A 12425-nucleotide genomic window follows, 5' to 3' on the forward strand; every position below is an offset into this window, starting at 1 on the left:
ATTCAAGAACAAAAACTAAAAAACTACAAAGAAACGAGAGAAGGAAGAGAAAACTCTTGTGGATATGAACTTTAAGTCTTCAAATCTTCAAGAATCTCTCCTAAGCATTCTTCAAGAATCTCCAACACTAAGTTTTTCTCTCTAGGAATTTTTGTATCTCTCATCCTCTCCAAGTTAAGAACTAAGGTTTCTTTTGTTTAAGTATGCTCAAACATAGAGAAAATATCAGCCAAACTCATCCAAGGGTCCAATGGCCATCCATATTGATCAAAGACTGAAAAATGACCCAAAGTTTGTCAACAGCACGCAGGGGGCATGGCCACGCGGGGTGTGGCGTGGGCCTCAAGTGGCGCACCCTCACAAGTGGTTCTGCCAAAGAAGGCCATTGTGCGCCCATGAGTGCTTTTTGCTCCAATTTTAGACTCCAAAATGCCACTAAGTCCCATTTTATTATTTTTCTTACAAAATAACACCAAAAACATATTAAACTAACAAAAATACTTAAAGACTGACAAATATTTAAATTTAAAAATACTTGATTTATCGATAAATAACCTCTTCATCAGGGGCCATAATAATTGAAGACCGGTTATGGATTGAATATGATATAGTAGGCCATAAAATCTAATATTTAATCACCAAATTATAAAAGAAATGGTAATAATGCATAAACGAAAAGACAAATTAAGGTAGAAATCAGAAAATCAATGGCCCTGTTTGTTTCTGTTTTCGTTTTTATTTTTCATGATTTTCGAGATTAAAAACTGAAAACGTGGATGTAAAACGCGTTTGGTGCAAATTTTTTAAAAAAACAAAAATAAAAACGTTTTTGTCGTTTTCTGAAAATCTGAAAACGGAAAAAACTCGTTTTCATTTTCTCCTCCATTTTCCTTTTCTCTCTTCAGCCATCAGAGACCCGTTTTCATTCTTTTTCTGCCCTTCTTCAACCCAGATTCTTCTGATTTCAGCTGCGCCATTTGATTCCTAGCCGAGTTCCTCCGTTCTTCTCGCCCGATTTGGAAAAAACCACCATCTTTAGCCAGCAAAAGCGCCTTCTCAGACTCACTTTCTCTCTCTCTTCTCAGCTTCAGAAAATGGAGGCCAACACCATCAGAGCAGTGGGCTTGGATTTCCACACAAAGAAACCGTATTCACCTCCTTCATGGGCGACCCATCTCAGCCCAATTCCCTCTCACGTCTTCTCTCTCGGCCATGTAAGCCAATTCTTCTCCTTTCCCTTTTTGGTTCTTTGGGTCATCCTCTGATTTTCTTGGGGAACTTTTAAAATGGGTTTTTTAGATTCTTATTTTCTGAGGCTTTTTTGGAGTGTTGCTATGGTTTGTACTGAATTTTCATACTTGCTGGTGATTTTATTATCAGTTTCCAACTCCAATTCACAAGTGGAATCTCCTTAATTTGCCCAACAACACTGAAGTCTGGTTAAAGGTATCTGCTTTTGTCTCTTGTGTTATTTCTAGTTTTTCTTAATTGAATTTGATGGTAATATTTCTTGAATTTTGCTTTTTGTGAAGTTATATTATTGCCCCTTGTGGATATTGTAAAGTTATAGTAGTAATTTGTAATACACGCAGACAGAGACACACACACACATATTTTGTTTGCTTTTGTATATACAGTTTCAATCGTTTTAGTCATATGTTTCAGTAATGTGTTTTTTTTTTTTTCCCTCAAATGAGGTCAAGTTTTGTTGATGAAAGAAAAGTTGTAATCTTTTTTTTAGGATAGGATCAAGTTTTGGTTTCCTTGCGGGATTTTTGTGTTTAAGTGCTTGTGAACAACCTTTTCTTTTTGCTTTTAAAAAAAAAAATTGAAATCAATCTCTAAATAAAACTACCAAATGTATTTTCAGAAATAATTTCAAAATAAAAATGAAAACGTTTTCATTTTCATTTTCATACAGAAAATAAAATCATTTTAGAACTAATTCTAAACGCACCCAAAGCGTCCTTTTCAAACCAAGGACAGAATTTTTGGCCAACAGAAAAAGAAAATAGAAGAAGGTCTTAGACACATTATTTCTACTTTGAAAAAAAAATAATTAAAAAAAATCTCCAAAGCCATAAGAGAAGTAATATATTGGATATAAGTTATAACAATAAAATTTCCCAACCTTATTGTATCTCTGATATGAATAAATAGTCGCCACATGCTTCGTTTTCCCTCCAAGAAAAGAAAAATACATAATGCATTAAGAATTGACTTTCTATCATTAACTGAAGCTAAAAATACGATTATAAATTCAATTTAATCTAAAAAATAAGTTGACTTTAAAACTAGGTCCAAAATTTAACTATTTTGAAAATTTTTTAATGATTATATATAGTACTTTTGAGCATATATATTCAAATTATATATGAATGTGGTCTTGCATTATTGAATCATACTATGATCCTATCATAAATAAAAAGTATACAATTTAATAAACTTGATAAAACTTTGACATTCCAGAATTACAAATATTGATAGGATATTTTTTTTTAAGTACCAAATAATTTCTTCTTTTATTGTTTTACTTGTAAAAAAGCGATCTAACTACAATGCATCCCAAAATACTAGGATATACATGCATCTCATTTTCACGTCGTTGAATGATTAAGAAAATGATAAAATCTAAAAGAAAAAATATCAACGAATCATATTGTTTTACCTCATAGGTTGAAACTTGTGCTACGCATGATATTTAGAAAATAAAAAAAAAGAAAAAAAAAGTTAGAACACCAATTTTAATCCCAATTTTTTTTTACTAATTTAAGTTGTCATTTTTTATTGACAATCTCTCATTATGATTTTAAAAATCAGCTAAAGAATTAGAATTAGAGTTGGTTTTTCTAGTATTATTCTATAATTTTAGAATTGATTATGGACTTATTAGTAAAACATTGCTAAAATCTTATATAGCTTGACAACGTCAAAATCTAATGGTATATTAAAAAGGCGCGTCACACACTACCAAAACCCCGCTCCACAAACGCCAATCGAAGAATTTTTTTTTTAAAAAAATTGCTGGAGTACAATAGAACTGTCTACATATGAAAAGCTTCAAAAATAATTTTCAAAAAACAAAAAAAAAGCTTCAAAAATTAGCGAAGACCGCCATCCATCTACGTCTCTGCAGCTGATCAACTCCCTTCCCTCCCTCCCATGGCGTCCACCGTCACTCCCCTCTTTCCGGCCGCCATTTTCTGCTGCTCCACCAACTCACCCTCCGGAACTTCCACTTTCAGCTCTAGCTCCAATCCGATTCCGACTCGGCGGCTGAAAGCTGAGCACACGGACGCCGGCCATTTGCGGGCAAACACGACGAAGCGAACGGACGGTTTCTCTGCGGAGAACATGAGAAGGTTCGAGAAGATTCGCGACAACGGAGCTCCTGCAACGAGGCCGTTTTCCTTGGAGGATCCGGAGAACCGGAGGAGCGTAAAGGATTACTTGGAGCAGACCAAGGATTTGGTTCGCTCCGTCGACGGTGGACCGCCGCGATGGTTCTCGCCCTTGGACTGCGCCGCCTTCTCTCGCCTCAACGATTCTCCCTTGCTTCTCTTTTTGCCTGGTTTGTTGTTATTTGACTTTTGTACTCTTTTTTTTTCTCAGTGAATTAAATTCTTCCTTTCTTTTTAGGAAATTATGCTATACTTTTATGGCGTTCCTTTTTTTGTTGATTTGGTTTCTATTAGGAGAAAAAAAAAGAAAAAGAAAAATAGAATATGATTAAGGAAAAAAGTTAGTATTCAGCAAAAAAAAAAAAAAAAAAAAAAAAGGAAAAAAGTAACTAATGACTTATTTGCTTTGGGGATGGCAACAGGGCAAGACGCGGTCGTGGTCCCCGCCCCAAAATCATTCTATCCCACCCTTAGTTTGCTTGCGTTCTTTTTGTTTTTTTGTTTTTGTTTTTTCAAGCTTATTGAAATGAGAAATCAAGAAAAATTGCATTTTCAATCAAGCTTATAAGGCTTATATTATCAAGTGAAACACAATGTCCAACATTGTATTTTCAATAATATTGTGTACACACACACACACACACACACACACACACGTACTTATATATATTGTACTTGCTAATTCTACCCGTTAGTATTAGATTCTATTAAATTTAGACACACTATAAACTTTCATGTTGTCTAACTTTATAATATTAAGTAAATGTAAGGAAAAAAAAATGTTAGAAAGGAAAGATTTTGAAGAAATTGATAAAGTGAGCTTCTTAAAACTACAAGGTTGAACATCTAATTTCACTTGAACTCACAAGATAATTTTGTGATCTTTTTTTGTTTAAATAAAAATTTGTGTTTTGTTTAGGCTTTGATTCGGCTTGGATTATGCAGGAATTGATGGCGTTGGACTTGGACTTATAATGCATTATAAAAAGCTTGGAGAGTAAGTGTCATGGATATGGAAATTTATGCTTCAAATAGTTGCTTATTCTCATGCAATGCAACTAGTTTCATTGAAGCCACATACGATTTCAGAATAATTTTGATGATGATTGAAACGTTTTAATAGCTAAATTTCTTTCATTTCAAATCACTATTCTAACTAGTATTGAAATTCAGAATTTTTGACGTATGGTGCTTGCATATCCCGGTCAAGGATCGAACACCTTTTTCAGGTTCATCTTTTTCTCTCTCTTTCATTACTTTGGAGTAGAATAGTTTGCTTTCATTGGTAGATTTGCGCAAAATAGTGTCTGCTTGATCTCTGGGTTTAAAGGTTACACTTGTTATCCAACTGGGTACATTGAGCTGTTGTGGAACAAGTGGACTAAAATTTCTCAACCTTTTTCCATAATTTCCATGTTAGAGCTGGTGAAGCTGGTTGAGAAAACAGTTAGATCAGAGCATCATCGTTCGCCGAATAGGCCCATATACCTTGTTGGAGAAACTATTGGAGCATGCCTTGCGCTATCTGTGGCAGCCCTCAATCCCGATATTGACCTTGTTCTAATTTTAGCCAATCCAGGTAACGATTTTCTTCTCGTCTCAAGGATTGTTTAAATATTTTACACCCTTGTAAATCAGCTTTACTGTAGCTTCACATCCAGTTAATAAGTCTGGTATGTTCTTATGGCAGGTACATCTTTCAGACAATCACAACTTCAACTTCTAATTCCTTTATTGGAAGTCGCGCCTGAGTCTTTCCAACTTAGCCTTCCTTATATGCTGAGTTTAGTTTCAGGTTTGCTTTCCTATTTCTTCAGTTTTCATTCTTGGTAACTAACGGATTGCCAATGATAATTGTTTATAGTTATATTCTCGCTTCACATAGGTGATTCTTTAAGGATGGTCGAGGCTATTTTTCAGCAGGGGCTTCCTCTGCCAATGACTATTGGAGAGCTATCAAGTGATCTGGTTGCAATGTCATCCTACCTCCCTGTAAGATATAGCCTTCAAATTTACTTGTTTTCCGAAGACTAATATTTAGATTTGAGGGGGAAAAAAAAAGGATCAGAATATAGGAAGGCTTCTTCATGCCTTTCTTTGATTTATTTATTTGTTTATTTGGCGAGGGGGGTTTCTTGAGTATGCCTTCTTATTGGATCCTAACTAGAATTAGACCGAGCTTGGATCCTTGATATTACTCTTTCATGTTGATTTGTCATTCCGTTGTGTTATCTAGTAAGGTTGCTCCGGATTGATGGTTGGAGTCAACAGGTTCTCGCTGATATTTTGCCAACAAAAACACTTCTTTGGAAGCTACAGATGCTTAAATCAGCTTCGGCATTTTCCAATTCACGCTTGCATGCTGTAAAAGCTGAAACTCTTATAATTTCAAGGTCTATGTCCTCCTCTTTTAGTATCCTTTGAATTTTACAAATAATTTAGAGAATTCAATTATAAAATATTTGAAAATGTTTAATATTTATACGTATATATAATCTCTGCTTGATATACAACAGATACTTTTCATTCTTAGCAAACTTGACTAATTCTTGCAGTTCCAAGCATCTTGAGGTGTTTATAGATTTATGCAATGAATTTCAGCTACAGATTACTGATTTTAGTTAATGGCGTTTTGCACTCTTGTTTCAGAGCCTGAGGCTTAGTGTCAAGGTTCTGTTTTTATGGGCTTTAAGGCTTTAATATGCACTGCAATAGGCAGTATGCTGACTTACCCAATACGTATATGCTTTACCAATAAAAATTAACAAATAAGGACGGCGAGAATTTTTTTTTGGTTATACACATCTGCAATCTCCATTTCCTGATGATACAGTTTAAATCCACAACTCTCTTTTTTAAGTCTAATACCCGTTGACCAAATAGTCAACTTTTTATCATGTATTATGAGAGCTCTTTCGTGTCTAAGTTCATCATTCATCCAGAATAAAGGGGCTGAGTTCACTGTTTGTTTTCTCAGTGGAAGGGACGTGTTGCTGCCTAGTCAGAAGGAAGCTACAAGACTCCACCAATTACTTCCGAATTGTATGATACGCAATTTTGAGGACACTGGCCATTTCATCTTCTTGGTAGGATTAAAATACTGGTTGAGCTACATATATTAAGAAGCTGTAGTTTACTGTGAAAAAAGAGGCAAAGTACATATTTCTTAGTTTAGTTAATTAATGTGTTTCCAATTATAAGATGGTAAAATTTTGTTTGAATTGACAATCCATGCAGGAAGATGATGTGGACTTGGTAACAATCATAAAGAGTACTAGTTTCTACCGTCGTTCAAGACACCCTGACTATGTGTTTGATTACATTCCACCAACTCCTTCTGAATTCAAAAAGATTATGGAATCAAACCAGTAAGTATCATTTTGGTGTAAAAAGGGAAGGAAAGAAAGAATAATCTTCACTCTCTGTCAAAAAAGGAGTTGGTAGCTTAACTCTAGAGTTCAAATCCTTATTAGGCCCACAGCGTGCAAAGCATTCTCAAGCTAATCTGGATACTTCTTTTTACTATATCATTTCTCATGATTAACAATTATGATTTTTCCAGATGGATTTACGTGGCTACGAGCCCAGTGATGCTCTCCACTTTAGATACTGGGAAAATTGTTAGAGGCCTTGCCGGCATTCCTTCAGAGGGTCCAGTCTTGTTTGTCGGCTACCATATGTTACTCGGAATCGATTTGGCTCCCCTTGTAGCCCAGTTGTTGATAGAAAGAAATATCCTTCTGCGAGGAATAGCACATCCTATGATGTTCATGAATCTTCAAAAAGGAACGTTACGCGAGTTTTCATCATTCGATACATACAGGATTATGGGAGCAGTTCCTGTCTCTGGAAAGAACATTTACAAACTCTTCTCTTCGAAATCTCATGTCCTGCTCTATCCTGGTGGAATGCGTGAGGCTCTTCATCGTAAGGTAACACTTGGCAGTTTGACTTTTAACGTCCTTGACATTTATCACCATGACTTTTGTTCTTAGAGTCATACCAGGATGACTTAGGCCCCGTTCACTTCGCTGATGCGAGTTTAGAATTCGAGTTGAGATGTGACTTTATGTGAGCTTTTTACTGTAGCAAAAAAGTTAGATGTGATTGTTTGTGAGAGCTTTTTACTGTAGAAAAACTCGAATTCTAAACTCGAATCAGCGAAGTGAACGGGGCCTTAAATGATTGTAAAGGTGCTGCATGATGTTCTGCGTGTAACTAATATTTTTCTAGGAAACTACAGTATTAGCCTTTAGAAATTCAAAACACTGTGATTGGACCAGTTCGATACTGAACTCGCACTTTTCAGGGAGAAGAATACAAGTTATTCTGGCCAGAACAGTCGGAGTTTGTGAGGATGGCAGCTAGATTTGGAGCCAAAATTATACCTTTTGGAGTTGTTGGGGAAGATGATATTGGTGAAGTAAGCCACAAAACCTTGCCTTTCTTTAATGGTCGCCGCGTCCTCTTTCAGATAATTGACAAATGATACATGCACTGCAAAATAATAACATATATTCTTCAGAGCTATTTCTATAGAGGAATATACAGGACCAGGAGTGTGAATATATCCACTTTCCCCTGTGCACCGACTTATTTCCTAAACTCTCATTATGTTTAACATGTACATGTTATGACAATATAAATGGATCTGGTCCTATTTTCTAAGCAAAATACCCAATAATATAGTCCTTTTTTATTGCTATCATAAACCAAAAGATTAGACCCTTGTCCCCTTTCACTCTCTCTTTTCCTTTCTTGGAGAATAGTTTCTATTTTTCTCAACATGACTGAAATTGAAAAGCCTAAAACAAAAGAGCTCTTTTTCTTGACTGCAGCCAGATAAGCAGCTAGTAATGTATGTTATTGAAGAATTTAAAGAGAACATCCTCAATGTCCCCTTTTCTTCCCTTAAAAATAGAATTATTTTGAATTTTCTATCATGAAAATAATGTCTCATCCAAAGGTGCATGGCTTGTTTCTTATTTTCACCTTCTTTATGATTGCTTTCGAGTTGATTGATATGCATGCTGATGAATGATAGAAAAATCTTCATTGTTCAGGTCTTTTTCGATTATGAGGACCAAATAAAAATTCCATATTTAAGGGACCAAATTGAGGAGTTGACGAATCAGGTTGTGAAGTTAAGGTACTTGGAAATTCTACATTTGATTTCAACTGAGCCTTCTTTCATATTATAGCCAATGTACCCTGGCATTCATCCTTGTTTCCCATATCAGCTTGAATTTCTCAATGCTGACTTTCTATCTGAATTCCGATGTGATTGTACGATTATAGGAACGATACGAATGGAGAGGTAGCAAACCAACCTGTACACCTCCCAGGAATCTTACCAAAACTCCCCGGCCGGTTTTACTATTATTTCGGGAAACCAATTGAAACAGAAGGTACATCACTTTAATTTTCTTTTCCCAATGTATTTCTTGGTTGCTTAGTCTCTACTAATTTGATTGACTTCCAATTTGGAATATTCAATTGTGAAGGGAGGAAGCATGAGTTACGAGACAGGGAAAAATCGCATGAACTGTATTTACAAGTCAAGTCAGAGGTTGAGAGATGCATTGCTTATTTGAAAGAGAAAAGAGAAAAAGATCGTTACAGAAACATATTGCCTCGGCTAGTTTACCAAGCCACAAATGGTTTTACATCTGAAGTTCCAACCTTTGAAATTTGATCTTTTTGCACACCCAAGTTCCAGCCTTTACCCTCATCATTTTGGTTGGCAGGGAACAAATTATTTGCTCATCAATCGTTTGATTCTTTGGTCCTAAGTGATTGTAATAAAGAAAATAACGAATAAAAAAATAAACGAAAAAAAAAATGAACGGCACTTTCGAACCGTTGTTTTTGACAGTTTTTGCGGCTTTGCTAAAATTGAACATTGAGCATTGGCAAGATGCATTATGATTGAAAACCAATAATGAGAATTTAATTTGGAAATTTCACTTGTACATACATAAATAAATGTTGTGTATTTTTGTGTAGTTTATGCCATAATGTCCTTCATCACTGACGTAGAATGGTCTTAATTATTTATATATCTTTTCTCAGGAAGTTAGGCAGGATTTTTAGGGCTTCTTCTTTTGAAGTAAAATTTAAAAAAAGTTTGAACTCAAGTTATAACTTTATTAAGTTTATGTGCGTTTGTAAAATTTGAGTTTGAACTTGAGTTTGAGATTAAAATCTAAAGTTCAAGTTTTCTCTTCAACTCAAGTTCTTAAACTAAAATTCAAGTTAATGAACAATATTTTTTTTTATTATGAAAAACGTTAATAATTTTTTCATTTTAATTCTAATTGAGATATTTTTTTTCTAAGCGTTCACAACGAAGAGACGAATAAAACTCCACCCATATACTATATTAAAATTTTTCATCACTATTGAGTTTTTATTAAAATACTATCTAAATACAAATTTAAGTTTTGACCAACTCAAACACAAAATTAAATAAATTATCAATTCAAAGCATAACTCAAATGTATACATCCAAACACAAACTCAAGTTATAATTTTAACTCAAATTATAATTCAAATTCAACTTAAAGATCTACACTAAGTCACTGAAACTCAAAAATGCAACCGAACAATTCTTTTGCCTTCCTAGTATTATAATTGCTGTTCCTTTTGAAAGAGAAATACTTTTTAGTTGAAACTTTAAAAGTTACGAGAGCTATTACTGGTGACTGGTGGGTAATATAAACTGAAGTTCAACTTTTTGCAAAACATTCTCTTGCAATTTGCATACATAAAACATTCTTTGTAAAAGTTTGAACGACCTTGTAAGTTGTACCCTCAAAACGGGGGGAAAACAAAAGTTGAACTATTACTGGGGTTTTCTCAAATAGTTTGCTTTTAAAGGTATAAGATTCTGCGATGCGTATGTATGCATTAGTTAGGCCTATCAAACAAAAATGTATGCATTAGTTAGTTGGAGGGACTGAAGATTGATGGGTTGATGGAGAGGGTCGGAGGGAAGACTATAAAAACATGATCTGTTTGGTTTGAAGGACAAAGGGGGAGAGATTGAAAAGACTATTTTAGCCTTAAAAAATTGATAAAGGATAAATGGGCAACATATCGTGATTAGAAAATAATTATTCGTTCCTCAAATTAACTAACTTGAAAAATTACTATCATTTTCTCTATCTTTTCTATCCGTCATTCCTCTTAACATTTTTCAACCTCCCTACTCTCCCCTCTCCAGCCAAACGAAGCCTAAGTCATTGATTTTTTTTTTTTAAAATCCTTTTCATTTGCATATTTAGTAGCTAAGGCGGAATTTTCATTGATGAGTGGATCTTTATTTGAATCTCATTATTATACATACATATATATATATATATATATATTTCTTTACGAGAAGGCTACTAACATCAGCTAGCTGAACACTACTTGTGTAGTTTGAGTTCTCCAACTATTACCACAAAAAGGGGGTTCATACTTCATATATAAATCATAGACTCATCAATTGATCCTAATTAGCAATGACTAATATAAACGTACGAATATAAATTGAAAAAAAATAAAATAAAATAAAAAAAGGAGAGAAATGAATGAATTCTACCCAGCCATACCACCACATCTGTAGGTTCTATCAATTCCACCAAATCAACACCAAACCCATCGGTTTGAATATACAATAAATCAATCAAACATCACATCTGGCCAGACAAAGGAGAGCAATCAAAAAATAAACTGAAAATGAAAATAATAAATAAATAAATAAAAAGTCGACGACTGACGACCAGTGGCTTTAATCTTTGGGCTTTGTGTTGGGGGCGATCAGGTGGAGTTTAGTAATTAGGCCCAACTCAAGCACCATCTTAATTAAAATAAGTAATTAAGTACAATTAATTAGTTAAACAGGTTTTATGCTTTATTAAATACAATTCCGATCCTTGATCTGACAGCCGAAACTAACACCTTAACGTAAAAGCAAAAGGAATGAAGGAGCTACTGAAATTTGACATATATATATAATAAATTGGTCCTTTAACAAAAAATAAAAAATAAAAGTTGTACGGATAGGACATATCGCCATGAGTTATGGCCAGCCTCGATATTATATATTTGGATGAGCACGAGGTACTTTAAGAATACAAACAATAATGCAAATTTTTAACATCACATACACACATAAAATATCAAGGACATTTGCTATATATATATATATATATTTGTATGTATATATGTATAAATCTCAGAAACATGAATTACTTAATAATATATAAAATACGAGAGGATATTATTGTAGGAGAGAAGATTAATATCAGAACCCTTGACATATTAATAAACCAGAAAGTAGATGAGAATCTGAGATATTATAATTAAAACAAATAAGAACAAAAAGTATCATTCTACGTCAACATAAAAAGATGACAAGTTACCAATATCAGTGCATGACAATTTATATCATGAAGAACATTAAGTAGTTTTTACTTCTCCAAACTAGAAATTAATATAGGAATTAATATCAGAAGTACTAGTCCTAATTCAAACTAAATCTCGAACTCATGAAACCCACGCATCTAATCCATCTTCATCACAAGATCATTCGTGTCAATCTACTTATATCTTTAACTATCTCGTATTTACCAATCAGCCTCTCTCCGTCTTAATAGTCAGTCCCTAGCTTAGCTACACAACTAATTTCAACTTCATTTCAAAACTCAAATAAAAAAAAAACCTAAGACCCAAAAAGCAAAAAAAAGAAGAAAAAGAGATCATGGAAGTGGACGATGATCATGCCGTTGGATGATCGATCACAAGTGAAGAGAGAGGTCAAGGTTGAGGCGGTCAGCATTATCAACGGTGTTGGTGGTGGTGGGAGAAAGATCAGACTCCGGGGTGGACCCACCATAGTAGTACTGAACCCCAACCGCCACCAAAGAGCTAGATCCAGAACCGCCGGCGTCCGCCATGTAGCCGCCGTGTACGTACTGGCCGTACTGGTGGTGGTAGTAGTTGGGGACGACTACCGGACTGGCGGCGGGGGGGGGCGGG

General features: G+C 34.6%; 2 protein-coding genes across 2 annotated transcripts in view; one reads left to right on the plus strand and one right to left on the minus strand.

Annotated features, from left to right (window-relative positions):
- The first annotated feature begins 2973 nt into the window (after positions 1-2973).
- LOC21392077 (acyltransferase-like protein At3g26840, chloroplastic) lies at positions 2974-9247 on the plus strand. Its single transcript, XM_024165390.1, has 14 exons — positions 2974-3571; positions 4347-4398; positions 4575-4630; positions 4822-4980; positions 5092-5196; positions 5287-5393; positions 5673-5794; positions 6379-6487; positions 6639-6769; positions 6964-7333; positions 7711-7824; positions 8465-8550; positions 8700-8809; positions 8906-9247. Exons 1-14 carry the CDS (start codon positions 3163-3165, stop codon positions 9094-9096), a joined length of 2121 nt encoding a protein of 706 aa, XP_024021158.1. The 5' UTR covers positions 2974-3162; the 3' UTR covers positions 9097-9247.
- Positions 9248-12184: 2937 nt separating this feature from the next.
- LOC21392078 (zinc finger protein KNUCKLES) overlaps positions 12185-12425 on the minus strand; it is an 842-nt gene continuing 601 nt past the window's right edge. Inside the window, exon 2 of the mRNA XM_010097762.2 lies at positions 12185-12404. Coding sequence (XP_010096064.2) covers positions 12185-12404 — 220 coding nt within the window. The remainder of the gene's footprint in view (positions 12405-12425) is intronic.

Source organism: Morus notabilis, unplaced genomic scaffold (assembly GCF_000414095.1).
Source record: "Morus notabilis unplaced genomic scaffold, ASM41409v2 Scaffold1580, whole genome shotgun sequence".
NCBI classification, from domain to species: Eukaryota; Viridiplantae; Streptophyta; class Magnoliopsida; order Rosales; family Moraceae; genus Morus; species Morus notabilis.

Excerpts from the sequence above, each read along its gene's own strand:
- LOC21392077 (XM_024165390.1), top strand. The coding sequence starts at position 3,163 with ATGGCGTCCACCGTCACTCCCCTCTTTCCGGCCGCCATTTTCTGCTGC. Across the intron at positions 4,981-5,091 it reads TCTAATTTTAGCCAATCCAG|GTACATCTTTCAGACAATCA; the intron begins GTAACGATTTTC and ends TTCTTATGGCAG. Across the intron at positions 7,334-7,710 it reads GTGAGGCTCTTCATCGTAAG|GGAGAAGAATACAAGTTATT; the intron begins GTAACACTTGGC and ends CGCACTTTTCAG.